Raw genomic sequence first — 23074 nt, 5'->3', positions numbered from 1 at the left:
AGGAAGTAAAGAGGAAATGGAGGAAACGCATTGAGTGGGCTTTCATAAGTTTTCATCTTACACACCAATCATCAAGCAAAGGGATACTAAGAAAGTAATTTATCATGTGAAGTAATAATGGGCATAGTGAGTTCTAGAACAACCTCTACTAATGTTTATCATTTTGCCTGATTTTTTAGCATTCCAGGTAAAATGCATGTAATTTCTTTTTTTTAAGCCATATTTCAAGGTTGGAAAGATGGTTTAGTGGTTAAGAGCACAGGCTACTCTTTCAGAGGACCCTAGCTCTCTTCCCAGAACCCACATGGCTGCTAACAACCATCAGTAAGTCCTGTTCCAAAAGAATCTGATGCTCTCTTCCGACCCCTGCAGGCATTACATGACACAGGTGTACTTACATACATGTAGGCAATACACTCACATGCATAAAATAAAAATAATAAAATATTTATAAACCATATTTCAAGAGATGCTAAATACTCAGAAATATTTATCATATGGTCTAACTATATTGTCTTATGCTATCCAGAACAGTAGTATTCAGATTACAATTACCTAAGATGAGTTAAAATAAAATGTTCAGTCCTCAGTTTAAGTGGTCATCTGTGCCTAGACTTGGCATAGATTAATAAAGTATGATCCTTATGGTTACAAAAATGTTTATTGAACTCACAACATGAACCTATCTTCCAAATTAATGGGAAAGACTTATCCACTGAATTTTTTAAGTTTTTTAAATTTATGTGTACATGTGTGTGCCCACTTCTTTGTATGTGTACCACATGTGTGAAGGTACCCGCAGAGCCCAGAAGGGAATGTCAGACCTCTTGGAACTGGAGTTGCAGGTCATGAGCTTCCTGATTTGGGTGATGGGAGCCAAACCTGGGTCCTCTGTAGAAGCAGCAAATGTTCTTACCTACCGAGCCCTTTCTCCAATCCATGAGGCACAGAGTTTTAAATATAGTGCTGATTATTTTCCTCTTCCATTCTGCATTTGGGTTACTTAATGAGCACATTCTATCCTGTTGTAGAATTAATGGCTTACTTTCTTTTCTCTTTATGGTTGTAAAACTAATGTCTTACTTTCTTCTGTTGGCAAGCGTTTCTTCACCGTTCCTTGCAGACATCTTCATTCCATGCTTTTCTTGGCTTGGATCAAAGGTACAACGAGGGCTTTGTGTGGGTATTCTCACTGGATGGCCACAAATCTTATTCACCTTTTTAAAAAGAAAACATTAAAAGGCAGTTACAAACAGCTCCAGTTTTTCTGAAGAGGCAATATTTTACAAGTAATAAACAATGACATGTTCTTGCTTATACTTCAAAATTAAGTGAATATCTGTAATGCCTGTCCATTTTTAACAAAGGGAATCAAATTATCTAAATGCTATAACAATGATGATAAACCAATGTCATATGCATTTATACAGACTGTAATGCACATGGACAATGTATGCAATATCAGAGAAGGATAGTAATAAACTCACCTTCTATCTATGTGCCCATAGATATATTAGTCACAGTTTATTTTTGTATTTGATTAATTATATGCTTGACCCAATTTTAAGATAAAATAATTTGTGGCTGAATATGCATTAAATTTTTGAATGAATACTAAGGCTAAAACCAAATATCTTTGTGACTTTCTTCATCAGGTACTTTCTGAGACATGACCTGAGTTTGTTATTGTCTGCACATAGTACTGGAATTGAAGATATGGCCTCATGCATGCTAGGCTCCATGCTAAGCACTTTAACACGAGCTAAATCCCCAGTCTAATATTTACTTTTTATTTTGAAGCAGTGTCTCACTAAGTTACCCAGGCTGGCCTGAAACTTGTGTTAGCCTCCCGAGTAACTAGGATAGTTGATATGTACTATTATGTCTGACTGATAATAAAAATATATATTCTATAATACTATACAATCTTGGGAGCTAGAGAGATGGTTCAATGGTTAAGAACACTTGTTGATCTTCCAGACGACCCAAGTTCAATTCCTAGATCCCATGTAAGGTGGCTCACAACTTCCTATAAGTCCAGTTTCAAGTGATCCAACACTCACTTCTGGCCTCTGTGGGTGCATGCATGTATGTGGCATAAATGCATACAGACTTACACATATACAAATGGATAAAAATTAAAATTTAAGACACATATTATAAAATCTTATATTAAAATTCTCAGCATCTTCTTCTTTAAGCTGATGTTATTTCAAGGATGTTATGGTTTTTAAAATATGAAAAGAATGGGGCTAGAGAAATAGCTAAGAGGTTAAGAGCACTGTTGCTTTTGTAGAGGGTCTGGCTTTGATTCTCAGCATTCACATGGCAGCTAACAACCATCAGCAACTCCAGTAGAAGGGGATACAACTCCATCTTCTGATCTCCGTGGGTACTGCACAACATGGGTACACTTACACATATGTGGGCAATATACTCAAAGACATAAAATAAAAATAATAGAATTTAAAAATTGTCTTAGTTTGTGTCTTCATTGCTGTGATAAAATACTCTGACCAATACCAACTTGGGGAGGAAAGGGTTTATTCAGCTTACATCTCCCAGGTCACAGTTCATCAGGGAGTCCAAGGTAGGAACTTAGGGCAGAAACCTGGGGGCAGGAGCTGGAGCACAAGCCATGGAGGAATGCTGCTTACTGGCTTGCTCCCCTGGCCCCTGCTCAGCCTGCCTTCTTATGCAGCACAGGCCCAACAGCTCAGGGGTGGCACCACCCACAGTAGGCTGGGCCCTCCCACATCAAAAAGATGCCCCTCAGACATGGCCACAGGCCAGTCCAATAGCGGCAATTCCCTGATTGAGGCTCTCTCAACCCAGGTGTGTCAAGTTGACACTAAAGCTATCTAGCACAAAAATATGTGAAAGGAAAATTCATTGAGTTTTAGATAATTATCTAGCAAATATAATTTGTATAGTTTATGTAATTATCTGTGTACAAACTAACTTATATAATATGAAATAAATTTGCCTAATAACTCGAAAATGTGCAATGGCATATCGTATATTTAAAAACATATAAAAATATTATCTCAGAATCAGGAAGTTTTGCTTCTTATGCAATTTTTCTTAGTAGTGAGACCTTGAAAATATGACCAAACCCCTTAAAGTGATCTAGTATATCACATAGAAAGGATAGATTATTTCAAAGATCTCATAAAATCCTCAGTTTCCTTGATTTTTCCCTATTATGGATATTAAAGGAATTGTGTGCATATTTACTCATTTTTTCCATATTATTTTACTTCTAATATTCATAAAGCTCCTGCACTAAATGTTACAAGAGTTAAAGATCGTAAAATTTCTCAAAAGAGAGCTTACAAGTTGGAAGAACAATCCTCCTAGTCATCAAAAGGCAAACTGTGTGTATTAAGGAAGTGGGCCTAGGGATGATGGTGTGTCCTGTGTGTTAGAGAAAGGTGGAATTCTCCAAGGGTAGTGGGAACATAGAAACAGAGGCACATCAGGAGATTACTCAGTTGTCATAATATATGAGATTTTGAGCATCTGTTTGGCCAGGATATGCTAAGATGTATTTCTATGTGGTTATATTGGAAATAAGTGTTTATTAAATATCATTATGTTAACTGATGGAGATGCATATATGCACACAGTTCAAATGAATCCACATATGCCAAACAGCCACTGTAATTTTCCATGACAAGAATACCTAAAGGACTGCATTAAGGCAAAGAACACTGGGACAGTCATACAGAAAATGGGCAGATGAGGTGAATTTGAGGTACTCAGGGCAATGTTTCAGGATGTTGTGTCCAAAAACCAAGTCAAAGGATGAACTATGAGCTTGCAAGGGAGAAAAAGAAGGCACAAATACTTCCTAAAAAACTAAACTGGCATAGAGGAATGCGACATTTTACCAGGCACATGTTGTTTTATGCAAAAGTCCATAGCATGAGAAAGTTGCACAGCAAGAGACAGGACTTCTATAGAAGACAAGATGATGCTTTAAGATTTGGATACTAAACCAAAAACTTCTAAGAAAACATTATCAAGCCAGAAAATAATATTTTAAATGATCACAAGAAAAAGGATCATGGTCAAGATGTAAAAGACAGAGAACAGGCCTATGATGGAAAGTTAGGATCTTGAGTCAAGGGCAGTCTACTGGATAGCTTTAGTGTCCAGTTGACACACCTGGGTTGAGGGAGCTTCAGTTGGGGAATTGCCTCCATTGGACTGGCCTGTGGCCATGTCTGTGGGGTATTTTCTTGATTGTTAAGTGATGTGGGAGGGCCCAGCCCACTGTGGGTAGTGTCACTCCTGGGCAGGTGGGCCTGTGTTGGATAAGAACAGACTGAGCAGGGGCCAGGGGAGCAAGCCAGTAAGCAGCATTCCTCCAAGGCCTGTGCTCCAACTCCTGCTTCCAGATTCCTGTCCTGAGTTCCTACTTTGGGCTTCCTGATGAATTGTGACCCAGGAGATGTAAGCTGAATAAACCCTTTCCTCCCCAAGTTGGTAGTGGTCAGAGTGTTTTGCCACAGCAATGGAGAAACAAACTAGGACAGAAGTTGGTACCAGAGAGTGGGATATTGCTGTGACAGACCTGACCTTGGTATTTTTGGGAGATTTGTGGAAGTGTTCCAAACTTTAGGCTGGAAAAGCCATTGCGTGCTTAGAGTTTCTTGCTGTGGAGCTTGCAACAGTTATGTTGAAAAAGTTGTGGATAATGGAGGCCTGGCTTGTGAAGCTTCACAGGGAAGTGGAAACTATCAGGGCTGTTCATGTTAGATTTTGAATTGAGAATTTCTGGGTTCTGGTCATCTGGGGCTAAAGAATCAGCTGTGATTAAGAAGAGACCAGAACCCGAAGTAAAACCTTTGCTTTTTTGGGACAATTGATGCTGGTTATCTGGGGCTGAAAATCAGCCATAAGTAACAAGATACCAGCATTATTATGGTGAAGTCTTCTGGGAGGTATTTCCTCAGGGTCAGCACACAGGGAACCTGAGCCTCATCTCAAGCTGGAAGCAAGACTTGGTAATGTGTAAGAGTGTCCTGCATGGTTCTGGTGTTGAACACTTGAAGGGCTCACAGAGAGCAGCTGAGGCTTGGCACTCTGAGAGGCCAGGAAAGGCCATAGGTGAAAGTGCAGCTTCAGTTGCAGTTAAGACCCTGGGATTGAAGGGGTCATGGAGGCTTTGCACCCAGAGAGGCAAAAAGAGTCCATTGGTGAAGGTATAGCCTCTGTTTCAGTGGAGACCCCAACTTTTTGGAGATGCCGGGACCATGGGACAACCAACAAGGACCACAGTAGGTGTGGAATGGAGCTGATCTGGGTCTGCGAGACAAGCTGTTTGTGCTGTGGATGGCAGAGTCAGAGAAGTGGAGCTGCCAGAACCCTTTGGAGGCCAGAAGATCATGAATGAATCCCAGATGTCCAGTCTTGAGCTACTTTGCTGGACTTGGGTTTTGCTTAGGTGTCTGATTCTTCCCTTTGAAATAAGACAGTACTTGTTTTGGATTTTACAGAAGCCCACAGTTAAGAGACTTTAAAAAGAGACTATGAACTATGGAGTGCTTGGATTTTTTTAAGGACTGTGGGGTTTTGAGGGTTATACTGTCTTGTGTTGTGATATTAATGTTGTGTCTTGGGGACAAGAATTAGAAAGGTTATGATTTAATAGTGATATATTTGTGTGCCAAGTTGATAAGAGGTCAATTGTGCTGGATAGCTTTGGTGTCAACTTGAACACCTGGGTTGAGGGAGCCTCAATTGGAGAATTGCCTCTATTGGACTGGCCTGTGGCCATGTCTGTGGGGCATTTTCTTGATTGTTGAGTGATGTGCGAGGGCCCAGCCCACTGTGGGTAGTGCCACCCCTGGGCAGTTGGGCCTGTGTTGGATAGAGAGCAGGTTGAGCAGGGACCAGGGGATCAAGCCAGTAAGCAATGTTCCTCCATGGCCTGTGCTACAGCTTCTGCCTCCAGGTTCCTGCCCTGAGTTCCTACCTTGGGCTCCCTGATAAACTGTGACCTGGGAGATGTAAGCTGAATAAACCCTTTCCTCCCCAAGTTGGTAGTGGTCAGAATGTTTTGTCACAGCACTGGAGAAACAAACTAGGACAGGCAGAAACCAGAAAGGAATGAGCAGGAGAGCTAGCTATACTTGAAGGAGACTGATTTGACACAATCTTCTCAGAGCAAAGAACAATGATGAAGAGAAAGGAAGAAATCTAAGAGAGGGCAATATAAAAAAAAAAATGGGTCTGACAGAGAAATGGCTTCAAGTTCAGTTCACCTGGAAAGAAAAAAAAGGGTCTATAATAGGAAGTAGCAAAAGGAAATTATGTTGAAAGGGTAGGTTGGAGACAGATCTAGAAGGTTTTAAATGCCAGGCTAACAAAGTGTGTTTATTAGATAAAACCCCCTGCTGTTTGCTGAATGGAACAGTAAAATTCCAAAGCTCACATGTCACAAATGCACCTGGAAGCACTGCATAAGTTTGACCAGAGAGAAAGAATAAACAAAATACCTACTAAATGTGGGTGAGCTCTTAGACACATCTTGTATTCACGAGGAAGGAAATTTTAATTCTGAACTTCAGTTATGGCAGTGAACACAGATTATAGTCAGAAGTAAAATCAACAGTCTTGGGAAAAAAACAATTTTAAGTGCAAAGGAAAACGGTTGTTTTTAAGGGAGAAGTAAGACCAAGGTATTAAAAGGCTCAAAGTGAACCTTTAATCCTTGAGGCCAAAAAGTGAGAGTAGGGGATAAATATATTAGCAAGGTGCTAAAGTATTCAGAGAGGAGAATCTTTTCTGTCAACAACCCCTAGTAACAAGAACCAAGGGAAAATTATACAATATGATGGTAGATAGGTCTGGAGGTATTATGGGTTGTTTTGAAATATAGAAATAGCAAGAAAGGGAGTTAGAATCTCCTATAATGACCCAGCGCTTGAGGCAAAACATGGAACTTCTATGAATCCCAGGTTTCTCATCCTTAAATTCAAGAGGAAACTACTTTGCACTTAAGATCAAAGAGAAATATTATCTCACACTCTCCTCCCACAGTGAAGCTAAAACAGTATCTTCTACTGAACATGATTTTTTAGGTAGGAATATTGTGATGGTTTGAATGAGAATGTCCCCCATAGGTTCCAAGTATTTGAAAATTTTGTCTGCAGTTGGTGGCACAGTTTTGGAAGGTCTTAGAGGCTATGGCTATGCTGGAGGAAGCATGTCACTGGTGGTGGGCTTAGAGAGTTCTTAAGCCTTATCAGATATCAAGTAGTTCTCTTGCTTCCTGTGCCTACTTGAAGATGTGAATGTTCTGCTTTCTAAACTCCTGCTCCAGCCACCTCCTGCCACCAAGCCTCCTTGCCATGATGGACTGTAATTCTCCTGGAACCATTAGCGCAAATAAATTCTTCCTTCTATAAGTTGCTTTAGTCTGTGTTTCTATCACAGCAACAGAAAAGTAATTAATACAGTAATTGGTGACAGAGAGTGGGCTGTTAAGTGTAGAGAACCTAACCATGTGGGATTTTGGAAGAATGTGGAAGACTTTGGAAGTTTGGGATAGAAAAGTGGTTGATAAGTGTTGTAACTGTTGTTAGCAGAGCTTAACAGGTCATTCTAGTAGGTGTCTGGAAGAAAGTAGTGTTGAGAACAATGTACTTCCAGAAGGAAATAAGGACTTAAACAGCAATTGAGATATTTTGGCAAAGAGTTTGGCTGGAGTCTGCCCTCAGCCAAAAAGCTTGCCTGAGGCTAAGTTGAAAAGCAATGTACTAATTTCCCTGGTGGAAGAAATTTCAAAGAAGCCTAGTGTAGAAATGGTGGTGTGGCTATTAATGGTGAATAATATGCAGCTCTACAGTGGAAAAAAGGCAAATGGGGCAGAAAGAAATACAGAATGTACAGTTTGAATTGAAAAAGAGCACTAGGAAGATTAATGTTGGAGCCAAGGCATGTGCTAAAGGAGAGAATCTCTTTGATAGAAGGTTAAAATGATTAAGGATGGGCCTAGAGATTTGCACTTAAACACTGGAGAGAGTGCCTCCAAGGCAAGAACACACCCAGCTAAGCCTCCAGCTTGTGAAATGAAAATGCTGAAGGGCTTTTCTACTAGAAAAACCACTGAAGAGAAAAACTTCTGAAATGGATAAAGCAGGATGGGATGCATCCCAAACTTGCAGCCACACTTGGTAGTGTCATTCACCTGGTGTTGGCTGTAGAGGCATGAAAAATGCAAGAGTGAAGGTGTCATCAGTTCCTCCTCTTCAGTTTCAAAGAGCTGCCAAGACCAGGCAGCATGCAGCAGAGTTTCTCCTGCATAAAGAAGGCTCTGATAGGCCATTATGTAAAGCTGTGATGGTGAAGCCTGATCGACAGTGGAGACCTCAAGAAGACGTTCGTGATTCCAGAGCTGTGAGACATCTGCCAAGAAGACCTGCACACAGGGAGTGGTATCAGCCAAAAGGAGAGATGTATGTTGTATGCAGCAAAGCTGGAGAGGCTGAGCCATCTAGTCCTTTGAAAGTAATGTCCCAGAAGGTAGACATGAAGCTACTGGATTTGATATTTTCCCTGCTGGTTTTAGGTCTTATTTTGGTCAAGTATTTCCTCATTATGCTTCTTTTCCTACCTTTTGGAATGGGAATGTATATTTGTTTCTACTGTATGTTGTATGTAATTTGTCTTTTGATTTTACAGAGGCATACAGTTAAAATATTGCCCTGAGTCTCAGAAGAGAATTTGGACTATGGACTTGAGAATAGTATGGACTTGAGAATAGTATTGAGATTGGCAAAAACTGTGAGGATGTTTAAGGATAGACTGAGTATATTTTGCATTTTATATATAAGGTCATGAACATATGGGGACCAGGGAGTGGAATGTGATGGTCTGAATGAGGATGTCCCCCTTACATTTCAAGTATTTGGACATACTGTCCCCAGTTGGTGGTGCTGTTTTGAGAGGTCTTAGAAGACCCCAGGATTACAGGGGTCATGGAAAGAATCTGAGGCTTTACATCCTGAGAGGCCAGAAGAGGCCATTGTTGAAGGTGCAACCTCAGTTTCAGTGGAGACCCAGTTTTTTGGAGATTCCAGAACAATGGTACAACCACCAAAGGCAGCAGCAGGTGTGGAATGGAGCCGGCCTGGGTCTGAGAGATGAGCTGTGTGTGATGTGGACTACAGAGTGAGAGAAGTGGAACTGTCCGAACCCTTTTGAGCCCAGAAGATTGTGAATGAATCCCAGATATCCAACCTTGAGCTACTTTGCTGGACTTAGGTTTTGCTTAGGGGTGCCCAATTCTTCTTTTTTGAAATAAGACAGTACTTGTTTTAGAATTTACATGAGCCCACAGTTAAGAGAATTTTAAAAGAGACTAGACTTTTAAGTATTTGTATTTTTTTAAGAATTGTGGGACTTCTAAGTATGTATTGTCTTTTGTTGTGATATTGTTAACATTACATCTTGGGGACAAGAAATGGAAACCCTGTGGATTAATAGTGATATGTTTGTATATCAAGTTGACAATAGGTCAGTTGTGCTCGATAGTGTGAGCTGTCATTTTGACACACCTGGGTTGAGGAAGCCTCGAATTGGAGAACTGCCTCCATTGGCCTTCCTTGTGGTCCTGTCTGTGGGGTATTTTCTTGAATGTTGAGTGATATGGGAAGGCCCAGTCCACTGTGGATGGTGCCACCCCGAGCAGGTTGTCCTGTATTGTATAAGAAGCAGGCTGAGTCTGGGCCAAAAGGAGCACATCAGTAAGCAGCATTCCTCCATGGCCTGTGCTTTAGCTCCTGCCTCCAGGTTCCTGCCCTGATTTGTTACTTTCTGTTACCTCAGTGATGAACTGTGACTCAGGAAAGGTAAGCTAAATAAATCCTTTCCTCCCCAAGTTTGTATTGGTCAGAGTGTTTTGTCACAGCAATGGAGAAACAAATTAGAACAAATACAGAGAGCTGAAAAATGCCAGCCTCTAAATATCTTTATATTCATTATTAAATTTGCAATTTGTCTACAAATACAAATGAAAATGCATTATCCAAAGATTTATAGGATGTCTTTGATTGTATCCAAAGACACAAACATATGTAGAAGATTGCAGTAACAGCAAGTAACTTTCAAAGCCCCTGTGTTTCTTGACTTTCCGTCAAGGAGCCCTGCTCACACTTTATTGGAAGGGAATGGAAATCCTTCTGTTAGCAGGACATTAGCCTTCCACCCTCGCTCCCCTGAGGTGAGTCAATTTGGATGGCACATCTCAACATTAGTATTTTCTTCCTATTGAAAAAAATCCTCACACTTTTGTTGACAGTTTTTCATCTTTGACTTACACTGCAATTTCCTCCATTTTCTCCTTCCTGGTCTCTACCATTCTCCTCTGTAATCAATCTGAAGTGTCTAGAAAAAAAAATTGTTTTCCTCTGTAATGCTTAGCAATTCCTGCTTCAAGTTCTATCTCTGGCCTCCCGCTGATTTTCAAGTTCCCATCTCACCTTAAAATGACTCTCTTGCCTACTCCTAACCCATATCACTTCTCCCACTCCAATCAAGTATTTATTTCAATAACTCCTTGCCACTTAGCTGACTTTCCCATTCTCATGTAATCTTGGCACAATACACAAAATGGAAAGGTATCATTAGCTGGTGTCTCCATCTGGCTGTGCACTCAGTCTTATCCAAGTCTTCATAGAGTTAAAGATTTCTACTGAAAACCCTGAAAAGTTTGCAAAGACAAATGACTTATTTCTACTTTTTTCTTCTATTAGCAGGGCCTTGGTTTCTCTAGAAATGGTACCTTTAAAGTGCATACTAATAGCAGTATAAATTGAGGACTGGTGAGGTGACTCAGTGACTAAAGCAGTTGCCACATAAACAGGGGGACCAGAATTTGGAACTCCAGAAATGGTGTATATGTCATATGGGCAGAGAAGACCTCCTGGAGTCAGGCAAGCTATGGGTTTATGAGAGATCTTGCCACCAAGTAAGTAAGGTAAACAGTAATTGAATAATTGAGTAAAATCAACACTAACTCTCCATATGCACATATATATGTGGCACCTGCACATACATGCACCCACATTCACAAAAACATGCATACATATGCATGCACAGCATGCCACATATATGAGAAAAATATTTTAAATATATTAAATTTGAAATAAAAGAAAGTGGAGAAACTATGTGTGATTATTAAGCACTTTGCTCTGATGGGTAAGACAAAGGCTCACACTGCACAGGACCTTGTAGGATTGAGTGACTGTTGGTTTACCTTGGATAATAAACAGAAATTACATAAGGAATGAATATGCAAGTGTGTATGAAAACAATAACAAGCAGAATATGAAACAGCATAGTGTTTTTATCAAGTATGCTGTTCCATTGTATTCAAAGCTACTTTTAAACTACCAGGAAGAGATTGATTGGTAATTTTCCAGTTATAAACAAAAATTATTTATTTTCTCATGTCTGATGTTCTTATGAGTTTTAGAAATAATATCTTAAGAGTAAGCACCATCAGGATAAGGCTGTGTCCCAGACAGATATAAAATCCACGATCTTAGTTTTATTCAGTAAAAATAAATATAGGAACAAAGTTCATTGGGCCAGATCTTGGGGTTGGGGCAGTGGCAGCTAAAAACTAGGTTCATTATTTTTCAAACTATGGTAATATGTTAAGGACTCATGAATAAATGAATGGAAATATTAAAGTTTTATATTAGAAATATTTGACAGGAACATTGAAACCCAAGGAGATTTTTCCCATGAATGAAAAAATATTGGGATGAACTCAGCAAGAGCCTGTGAAATTAGAGAGGAAGGGGAAAGACAATTCCTTCATTATCACAATAAATAGCATTTGGTACATGTGGGCATCCTGGTGTGATAAGAAGGGAGAAGCTGCCAGGTGTGGTGGCACACACCTTTAATTTCTGTACTAAGGAGGCAGAGGCAGTGAATCTCTTTGAGATAAGGCCAGTCAATCTCTTTGAGATAAGGCCAGCCTGGTCTCCATAGCAAGTTCCAGGTCAGCTAGGACTGTAGGGAACCCCATCACACACACACACACAAAAATCCCCCAAACTAGAAACCAAAACACAAAAGCCAAAAACTAAACAAAGAAAAGAAAAAAGAGGCTAAGGCTGTGGCCAAATTCAGTCATGGCCACCAGAGTGAATAAAAAATAGTCAACATGTAAAAGAAGACAAAACAAGTTGAGCTTTTGCATAGGAACCACTTGGCTCTTATGGTTAATTTCCTTTTAGAACATTATTCTTTAAGGAAATTTTTAAAGGCAACTTTAAATGATGGATTAGAATTTTTAACTTTTATTAGGAAATTATAACAAAATAAAAAGTAATTACCAAGAACAATAATGGTATAATCTGATTCAGCATATTCAACAAATCTGTGTCCAGACATATGTGATTTCCATGCACTATTGTTCCATTAAATCAGATTTTAATCACCCACACAGAGCCAAAAGTTAACTTTGTGAAATTGATGAAATTATACACACACACACACACACACACACACACACACACACACACATATACATATACGTGTGGAGAGACAGACAGAGAGAGAGAGAGAGAGAGAGACTATAAAGTTCAGTAGGAAAGCTCTTTCAGAGTTAGAAGAGTAAGAACTCAATATACCCCCTGTCCCCCAAAATATGACTAGGAAGAGAGTGTTCAGCGCTTCGATCAATAACAGTGAAACAAAGTAATTATAAAATCTTGGCCTAAAAGTATAGAATTATAAACTTTCAAATAATGTAGATGCTATTTAGATGCTCAGTGTGCAAGGAAATTCAGAAGTCAAGTGATAGCAACACTATTAAAAGTTGGACTTTGAAAAGATTCTAGCAGTTCAACAAGAAATATTGTAGGGAGTCATAAGTTACTGATGTCCCATAAAACATAGTCCTTAAATATATTCTATTCATAGGAGGATCCTGAATCTTCACATGACCAGTTCCTGAAGGAGCAGTGTTAAAACTGAATAAAGGAGAAACACCTGCTGTCTCAGCTGTCAGCAGAGTGTTCCTTCTGCAGTACTGCTTTTGTATGTATATAAATTAAACCACAAGAGGGAGCTTCTGCATTTCAATCCTCTTCATCATTTTTAAACTTATACATACATCCATTTAGGGTCATTAAATTAGGATTCTCGAAGAAAAAGTCGTCTGTCGGCTAGAGTGACATATGTTCCCAAACACAAAATCTTCATGAAAATCCAATCTGTAATGTGGAACTAGTGGGCAGGTGCTCTAAGGGCAATGCGTTCAAGTGAGAAATGAAACACCATCCCTCAATCATGGGGTAGTTTGTCCTATCTGAGCTATCTTGTACTCAGTAACAGAAAAATGACCAATGGTTTCGATGATTTCTACTAGTTCTCTTATTCTCTCTCTATCTTTCTGCCTGCCTACCTCACTTCCTTCCTTCCTTCTTTCTTTCACTGTTTGAGAACTTCATAGGTGTGTTAATGTGTTTTGATCAAATCCATGCAAATTTCCTCACCACCAATTTCTCCCCTATGCCTCATGTCTTTCTTTTCCCAATTTCATGTGCTCTCTTCCTTTCTTCTTTCCTTCTTTCTTTATCTCTTAGTGTCAGTGACAGGCACACGGTAGTTTAGCAGGTTCCAAGAACTAAAAGTCAGACATATGGATTTTTGTACTTGTTTAACTATACAAAGCACAATGTTGATCAATAAATCAAGCATCTCTTATTTATTAATTTTGGTTAATTTAACAATAAATCTGCTGTCAGGGAACTTCTATTTTAGTGAGAGAGACAAATATTAAAACATTAAACAGGCATCTTGATTAAAGTTATTTAGTAAAAATGGACCACTGGTGGGGTGAGGTGATGGATCTTCAGCTAGATAGTCAAGAAGGAATTCTTTAAAAATTATTGTTTAAATTGTGCTCTGGGTGAAGTTAATAAGCAATTATGTGGAAACTGCAGGGAGAAGTTTCAAATGTAGAGAGAACAGAAATTGAAACAGTTCTGAAATAGAAATAAAGTCATAAGGTACATGGGAGTGAGGGTGATGGGATCAGAGACATAGTTGAGACACATCTTGAAGTTTCCCACATGTTACACCAAGTGGGTGAGCTCGTGTACTAAGTGGACACTGAAGGGTTTTGAGCATGGTTTTAGCACGAGTTAGTTTACCTTTATAAAATATCTACTGGCCAGAACTATGGAAATTGCTCAGTGGATAGTGTGCTTGTCACAGAAGTGTGAGACTGGACTTTGGATTTACCAGCATCCACATAAAAACTGGGTGGGCTTGGGAGTCCACTAGTAATCTCAGTGCATGAAAGATGTAGATGGGGCATAGAACTGGAAAGGTCTTGGTTCAGTGAGACTCTGCCTCTGTAAATAAAGTAGAGAGTGATCCGTGAAGACATTCAGCATAAACTTCTGTCCTCCACACACACATAAATGTGCATGCACATGTGCTTATATATACCTGAAAACAATCATAAACACAGGCATGCAAACAAAACACACTAAGAGAACAATTAATGAATAAATAAAGTATCTACTGTCTATTCTTTATAGAGAAGTTTTGGAAGATAATAAGAAAAATGATAGATAAAATGGAATGATTAAGTCCAGATATGGATGTATTGAGTGTTTTACAGATAGAGAGTAATGGTGGCTTTACTAATGGTGGTGCATAAGGACTAGGTCTTTCTCAGGAGAAGGCTCATCTGCCATGATGGTGGAGACAGCAGGACTTGAAACAGCAAGAGAATGAAACATGCAATAACAGACTTCTAGTATTTTCTATATGAAGCAACAGGCAAATGGAAGTGTTATTAAATTAGAAAGAAAACTGAAAGAGGATTACAGGGAGAAACTGCAAGTTCTTGATCATGCTTGCTTTCAGAGAAGGCTTAATCCAGGATCTCTTTAGTAGGCTGTCTTTATATGAACTGAAAACTCCAGGTGGAAGTCAGTCACAGCATGTTATCCTCAGTGTGTAGCAGTTTAAGAACAGATATAGAAGGATGCTAAAGACTCATCCTGATACTTCAACATTTAGATGTAGAGACATAGGGAGGCTGAGAAAGAAAGAAGAAGCTTTAAAAAGATAAGAATCAACTAACAAAAGTCTGCTTTAAACAGGATGTTTGAAATCACAATAAATCTCAGGAGCAGGCTACCTCAATATGACAATGAAGAACAGGTTTCTATAAAAAAAGAGGATATGATCAAATATGTCTGAAAAGGTATGAGTAAGATAAGGATTCAAAGTAATCACTGAATCTAATGAGAAGGTCAATGATGTCTTGAGGAGAGTACACTTTCATGGGAGACTTAGAGCAGAAAACATGAGGATTCATGGGGATAGAAAAGGCAAAAATGAATGGGAAAGCAAAAAATATACTGTCGTGCACCAAGTTCTATAACAAAGGAAGAAACTCATTATTTGTGGGGCCTTCTAGAGCAGCCATGGAATGTAATAAGCTTCTGCTCTGTTTTGTTTTAAGACAGAAACCATTATAGAATGATTTTATACTTGATGGTCGACACCCATTACATATAATTTGATCCAAGGTACTTCTACAAATGTGCCAAACAATTATCATAGTGTGTTCATAACATGGAAGAGCCAGGAAGAAATTTAGTTTAAGCAAATAAAGTTTGGAAGGCTTTTCTTCCATAGTAGTCCAGAGCTGCTTAGAATTTCATTCACATCGATTAGGTGTAGTGTATCGTGAATGTAGCCTGGAGAGATAGCTAAGTAGATGTAGTAAAAATTCAAAGAGGAAAAGAGGAATCAGATAAAATGTATTTTCCATTTCCACAAGAAAAGACTATTTTGGAATTAGCAATGTTATAAGCCACATGGACGGCTGGACAATGAAGATCATAGTGAGAGAGAGCAACAGAAGATTTCAGAGACAGCTTAGCTTCCACAATTGGCTTGGCAAGGTTGGATGGATGAGAAATGGGGTAAGGCTGGAGATAACTGTTTTATCTCTAAAATCCAACAGTCTTGGGATCTGAGAGTCAAGAAATGGAAATGGGAAAGCAAGGCAGAGTAGGCTGTCAATTATAGCCATTAATAGTGACATATTTTAGGAGAAAGTATGCCATTTGGCTTTAAATTTCCTTCATTTTTTGCTATTTGTAAAAGGATCATACTAATGCATACAGCTGTGAGGACTTTGTAAAACTAAAAGGAAGAGTTAACTGGGGTTAGAATAGGAGGGCAGGGCAAAGGATATGGGGAAGGATAACTAATACTAAAGGCCTTTATGAAATGCCATATGGAAACCTATCACTATTGAAGCTTCTTATAGTATATACATATAGTTTGTAAAAAGAGACTAAAGGGATTCACCTTATAACAGGGGGACATTGCACCTACTAGACATCATATGCTATCAATAAAAGCTCAATGTACTGGGCATGGTGGTGCACGCCTTTAATCCCAGCACTCAGGAGGCAGAGGCAGGTGAGTTCAAGGCCACCCTGGTCTACATAGTGAGTTCCAGGACAGCTGGAGCTAAGCTCAATGTTGAAAATAAACTCCCTCTTTTGAAACTGTTGACCAAGCATCCCATAGACCTTCACACAACATTGGGCATTGCCCCTGCTCTTGGCTACCCATAAGAATTGGATAATACAACTCTATTGCTGAAGATACTACATACATGAGTTGTAGAACAAACAGGGAGAAATAGAACTGCCACTTACTTCAAAGCTGTATATCTACTGGATAGGTTTCATGGTGACAGAAGGTACTATGCATGATACCAGAAGAGAAAATCATCAACTTTGTATCCTGTATGCTTCAACAACAACTGGCCCGACAAGATATTCCCTGTGGTACAATAGTGGTACAAATATTATCAGAATACCAACCAGTTTCTAATTGGATGTAAGGTCTACTTCATAGGATAGAGCCCATACCTGACATTGATATCAGGCTGAGGAAACTGTGACTATAGAATGGACAAAGTCATAGGGGAGAACCTAATGCTATTAGTTTGCTATAGTGACTCCTAATGGCTTATTATTATACCCATAGATTCATGCATCTCTCAACTCTCACCAGAGAAGCTCCTTATGCAATGATGGAGATTAACCCAGAAACCCAAACTGACCATAGTGCAGAGAATACAAGACTGCAGAGTGCTTCTCCCTGAATTAGATACCTATATTACACTTCCACCTCCTAAAGCTCAGGTATCATTGTGGAATGGGGTGAAGAAAGATTGTAAGAGCCAGAGGTGTTGGATGAACATAAGGAACCGAGTGTTTTCAGAAAACTAGAATCATATGAATTCACAGGAATGGTAACAACATGCATACGTCCCACATAAGCACAAGCCAAAAAATAGAAAGAAGAAAAAGAAAACTCTAGCATTGTCATGGGGAAGTGGGTAAGACACCACAATGCTACCTGAGGAACTACTGGCAACTGATGGCTGCTGTGAGGGGGACAGGCAGTCTCTTTTAAGAGTGTAACTCTTGGTAGGTTAACCCGGCTCCAGGAGATGGACCCAGAATGAAGGGCATTTAGGGACTTAAATTTGACTCTATAGGCATATATACAGTAGATGAATTTGGGCATGAGTAGTAAGGAGGGTACAGACAAGGGAGGCAAAGTTCATTGTATGAAATTCACAAAAAGTCAATTAAAGAGGAAAAAATAAAAGCTCCCTAATTATAGACATTGTTTTTTCTGTTTTAGCTTTGTGACTGATTGTAAGACTAAAACTAAAACTAGAAAATATTCGGTTGGTCTCTAAAAACTGATCTTCAGGTAGTTTAGAATCTAGTTCAGGATATAAGATTTTCAAGTATGATGCAAACTGATAAATACATAAAGTAGATACAATATAATTGCCTCAGTGGGATATGAAGTATTTGCCAAATGAAAGCTTCAAGCCATGAGTTGCATAAGAACTCCTATAAAACCACTGTGTATCAGAGCCATAAGTTAATGCCTTAGATAAACTTTGAATCATTGTGGAAAGAAAGAAAAAAGGTAGGAAACTTACCTTAAGTGTGGGTGGTTAGAGATTGGACAGGATTCCAAACAGTAGAAGTTAGTGTGTTTATGCTAAGTAAGGCTTCATTCAATTATAGTTTTCAAAATAAGTTAAACTTTTCTTCATGTAATCCAGCAGGCTTTGAGACTTGTTAAGATTTCATGAATTAGATAGAACAACATTCTACAAACCTATAAGCTCAATCACAAAGAGAAAATAGCCAGCCTATGCAACCTCAAAATTGAGGATACAAGGTAACAAAGAGGAAAAACAACACAGAATCAAACTTAAGGGAAAGTAAAAGACTAAGTGTAATATAATTCATCCATAAAATCACAAGTTGTTCATGTCATTTATAAGGAGTGAAAATCTTGAATCGGTTAGGTCAGAACTTTACAAAGCCAAGCTAAGATAAAAATAAAAAGAAGAATGAACCAGCGTGATTGAATTTTTCTCTTTTTGAAGACTGAAAAGTTGGAGATGCTTTAAAAATGGCATCAGCTGGCAGTGTAATGTGTTGAAACAAAGCTGTCTGCTTTCAGCAGGTGTCCTGGATTCTAAGCCCTCCCTGCGTTGGAATTTCTCTCACTCAGAAGTGACCCCTCACTACCTCTGAGATGCAAGAGCAGCCTTGGCTCCTCACAGCACTCCTCCAGCTCTAAACCTTCCCTCCAGGTTCCAACATTAATCTTACTAAAGCAAGGCTCTGATCACTTTGCTTCGCTGATCCAAACCCCTTGGTTATACTTCCCATTTCCTAATGGTACAGACAGAAGCATTTCATGTGAATTTATAGCTCAAACTTGAAATTTCCCAGTACCCCACTTTAAACATTCTATGCTTCTGCAAAATTGTGTTACCTACAGTTTCCAGTTACCCTGTACTTTTCCCTATCTGTGCTTTTCATCTTTTCTGGCTGTCTAAATATTACCATTTTTCAAGGTTCTGTTAAAATATCACCGGTGGAAGTAAACTGTTCTTGATCTCTCAAGTTGAGGTTATTTATCAACCTTAGAAGCATTTGGTTAACACATCCCCCAAATTCTTCAACTTAGGAGTTTGAAGTGTAACATAAGAACTATTTTTTGTTTTTTGTTTTTTACAATTATTCTCAATAGCTATATCTGCCCCATTCAGTACGCTTTATGTTAGTGTATCCAAATAAATTCACAGCATTTTAAAGTTCTTCAAATGATAATTTAGGGGACAATGTAAATGCCTCCTTCCAAAGAGTACTCGATGTGTGTAACATTGTGTCTTTCTGTTTACCTCATTCACAACTTTTCAAGTTTTACTGCAGTTATTAATGTTTCCATTGACAGCTGTCATTCCATGTAACATTACTTCAACAAATAATTGCATAGTAAGGAAGGTTCTCAAAAGAGATGCTGCTAATTGGAAAAATAATTTCAACATATTTAACATAAAATTATTTTTATTCAGAGAATTTGAAAAACTAAGCATAAGAAAATATTTCTGAGAAAAATGAGTAAAGGACATGAATATATCATAGAATAAAATATAAAAGCAATAAACAAATGGAATTTAATACATCTTAATATTTATCTGTGAAATTAAAAATATAATTTCATACAACTGACTGAAAAAACTATTGTAAAAACCAACAGTCAATTTTTCACAATGATGTGAGGATATAAGTGATTCATTCTCTCTCTCTCTCTCTTTCTCTCTCTCTCTCTCTCTCTCTCTTCCCCCTCTCTTTTTTCCCAGATGGCATCACAACTATAGAATTCATCCTAATTCTTAATGTTAAATATATTTGAGGTACCATTAACGAATGGTTTTTATAAACATCATAATTTTCAATGTTTATGGAAAACTAACACAATATGGACAATGTGCAGCTAGAAAAATGCCTTCCTCACAGATATTTGTTTCACATCTCCAAGAAAGTACGCCCCTTGTTAAAGGCCCAGAGACTGTTTAGTCTTCTGTTTTCACAGTGCTTCGCCCAGGAAAAGTGGAGTTGACTCAAATGAACATAAATGGTCCTAGGAATTCCTTTCCAGGAGGTATTCCAGTATAACTTGGCAAGTCTCTTCCCTGCTGCTGAGAAAGGTGCAAGCTGTCAGGATGCTAACTAAATTAAAGCTCTGTCCAGATATTCAGCTATAATTCCTTTACCTTTCCCCAACAGAAAAATCCCAAAACATGTAATAGCAGCATTTCTCAAAGCATTTCAGAGAAAAAAGTCCATGAGGTGCCTACTTTTGGTTTCTTGTTAAATACATGTCGGAATTGCTCAAGTTAACATGACTAATAGATTTTTTAAGTAGTGGATGACTAGAGCTTTTGACATACAGTCTGCATGGAAACAATCTGTGATACTCTCTAGAGATGGTTGCTCTGCATAGCCTTCCACAAACAAGATTATATACAACACTTGTTAAAGCATATCTATGAACATGTTAAAGAACGTCAGTACATTAATGAATTGGAAAAATATTTTTAAGAATTCTTTACATGACTTGTGGATTCTGTAGATGAGACATAAGCTCATAGTGTTTAAAGAGCACTCAGGATGCCAGTGAAGACTCAATCTCACTCCAGCCCCTGGAAAGCTCTTTAATTCTGGAACCCACCTGCCCATAAAATGGAGAAACCTAAATGCCTGATATTGACATTCTGAGGCAGAAATAGAAGATGGAAGATTGGTACAGACTGCTCTCAGAACCATTTACAGGAAATCACATGGACAATCATAATTTGTTTAATATTCATTGTTTTTATCTTGCTGTTGTTTTCAATAGCCTAATCTGATAAATGGGATTTTTAAATTGGGCTTAAGATAGATACATATATAATATTAATAATACTAAAGTATTTATGTATGTAAAAGTTTTAACAGAAATATGTCATGTATTCATTAAAAGAATCACAGATTATGACAGTTATCTGGCAATGATTTCATGAGAGAGGAAATGTTAGTAATTTAAGTTTCAATGAAAAAGTATAAATGGCTGAAATTAAATTCAGTTCAGAACATTAAATCAACATGTTCCTACTGTCAAGTTTGAAGTCATTTCAGTTTAACAAATATTGTCAGACATTTTAATAGGTATTAGGATAAAGAGATAATATGAATCTGTGAATGCTCTGGGCTTCCAGATTTACTGGTAAGGAGGAGATAACAAAAGATCCTGAATGAGACATGGGCTCTTTAGTAGCTATAAAATATGCACCCAAGGGAGGGCAGATGAGAGATGGACAACATAACTACTCAGAGGACTCTAAGCAGTGCTAAGGATTTAGGAGGTTTTTCATGTAGACAAAAAGACAGCCAAGACTGGGATAAAAGATCAGTTTGGAGACAATACTCATGATTTAGAACATGTATGAAAATGGCCAGACTTATTCAGATGATCAATAGATAACCACTAAAGAACCTGTGTCACAAGACTATAAAGATACAATAATAAGTATAAACAACAGCCTCTGCCCTCATGGCAGTTACAATGAAACATAAGACACAGATGAATAATAACTACATGCCAGAAAAGCCATAAAAATGGTACCATGTTACCAGTATGTATTACGAAGCTAGCTACCCTTTTCTTTTTCTTTCTTTTTTTTTTTAAATTTTCATTCACAATAAGGAACAGAGGTTTATTCAGCATTGGTTCTGAAGGCACATCTGGTGAGTCTTCTTGCTACAGAACTCTGCAGAGTCCTGAGGGCATTCCATGGCAAGAGGGGTACAGCTGAGAGACAGAGCCAAACTAGCTTTTTTTTAAAAAAATATTTTATGTATTATTTTTATTTTATGTGTATGAGTGTATTGCCTGCATGTGTGTGAGTGTGCCCATGTCCTACAATGTCCATAGAGGTCAGAACCCATGTGGTACAATGCCGAGGAGGTCAGAAGAGGGCTTTGGAGTCTCCTGGAACTGGAGTCAAGGACGGTTCATAGCCGCCATGTGGGTGCTGGGAATCGAACCTGGGTCCTCTGCAAGAGCAGGCAGTGCTCTTAACCACTGAGCCATCTCTCCAGCCCCCAAACTAGCTTTTCTAACACTCATTCTCCAGATAATCTGTCAATCCATTCATCCACAAATAATGGACCCATTCTTGAGGGCTAAGCCAGCCTCCTCCTCTTCCTATTTTCCCTCTTTCCTCTCTACCCTCCTCTTCCCCTATCCTCCCAACTCTCTCTTTCCTGTCCCCCTCCTCCTCCCTTCCTCTTCTTTCTTCCCCCCTCCTCCTTTCCCCCTTTTTCTTCCTCTTTCTCTCCTGCTTTGCTTCTTTCAAGGCACGGTCCAGGCTGAACTCAAACTGACAAACCCCCTGGGTCAACCTTCCTGAGTACTGAGATTACAACAGGCATGTGCTACTTGTAAAGGTCCCATCTGATCCCATCTCAATACCTCACAGCAGGGATGAAATGTCAACATGAGTCCTGACAAGGGCATCTATCATAGCAGAGGCTACCCTTTTCTTTTAAAGTCAAGGAAAGCATCCCACAGTTACTCATGAAATACAAACAAGAAGGAGCATTCTCTTCAGCAAACGATGGTAACAGGAGATGCCTAGAGGAGACCCTGTTTCATTCTAGAATACATAACCAGTGAGAGTCAAGAGAAAGGACTGCTTGCTAAAATAACCTGAAGACTCAGGCACTGCTAGAGCAAACACTTATTAAGAGTGTTCTTGGTGAAAGCAAGGTGAAGGGCCAGGTCAGGTAAAGCTCTGAAGGCTGAGACAAAGCTTTTAAGATTTCATTGTAAGGCCAACAGATAGTCACTAAAAGCTTTAGTCACATCTTATTTTATACTTTGGAAAGATCATTCTAACTTCCTTGTGAAGAATAGACTAGTAGTGCTAACAGGAAGTGTGATAATCTCTTATAAATTCCAATACTGCAGCTACACTAACTGGCTGATATATATACAATATCTTCCTGACCTTCTTCTTTGAGAGCACATCATACAATTTAGTTGAATACTTGAATGAGTAAAATTATTTTCCTATTAAATCCTACCCTTAAATGCCTTCCGTGGTAGAAACAGTATTCCAAGCTCTGAAAGT

The 23074-nt window shown here is 38.7% G+C and overlaps 1 protein-coding gene across 1 annotated transcript in view; it reads right to left on the bottom strand.

Moving 5' to 3' along the window:
• Window positions 1-23074, bottom strand: part of Gpc5 (glypican 5) — a 525143-nt gene that overhangs the window by 139208 nt on the left and 362861 nt on the right. Inside the window, exon 4 of the mRNA XM_017795311.2 lies at window positions 1084-1217. Coding sequence (XP_017650800.1) covers window positions 1084-1217 — 134 coding nt within the window. The remainder of the gene's footprint in view (window positions 1-1083; window positions 1218-23074) is intronic.

Source organism: Nannospalax galili, unplaced genomic scaffold (genome assembly GCF_000622305.1).
Source record: "Nannospalax galili isolate Female #2095 unplaced genomic scaffold, S.galili_v1.0 scaffold728, whole genome shotgun sequence".
Classification (NCBI taxonomy): Eukaryota; Metazoa; Chordata; class Mammalia; order Rodentia; family Spalacidae; genus Nannospalax; species Nannospalax galili.
Note: the sequence above shows the minus strand (reverse complement) of the source record. Positions and strands in the feature narration are given on the sequence as shown.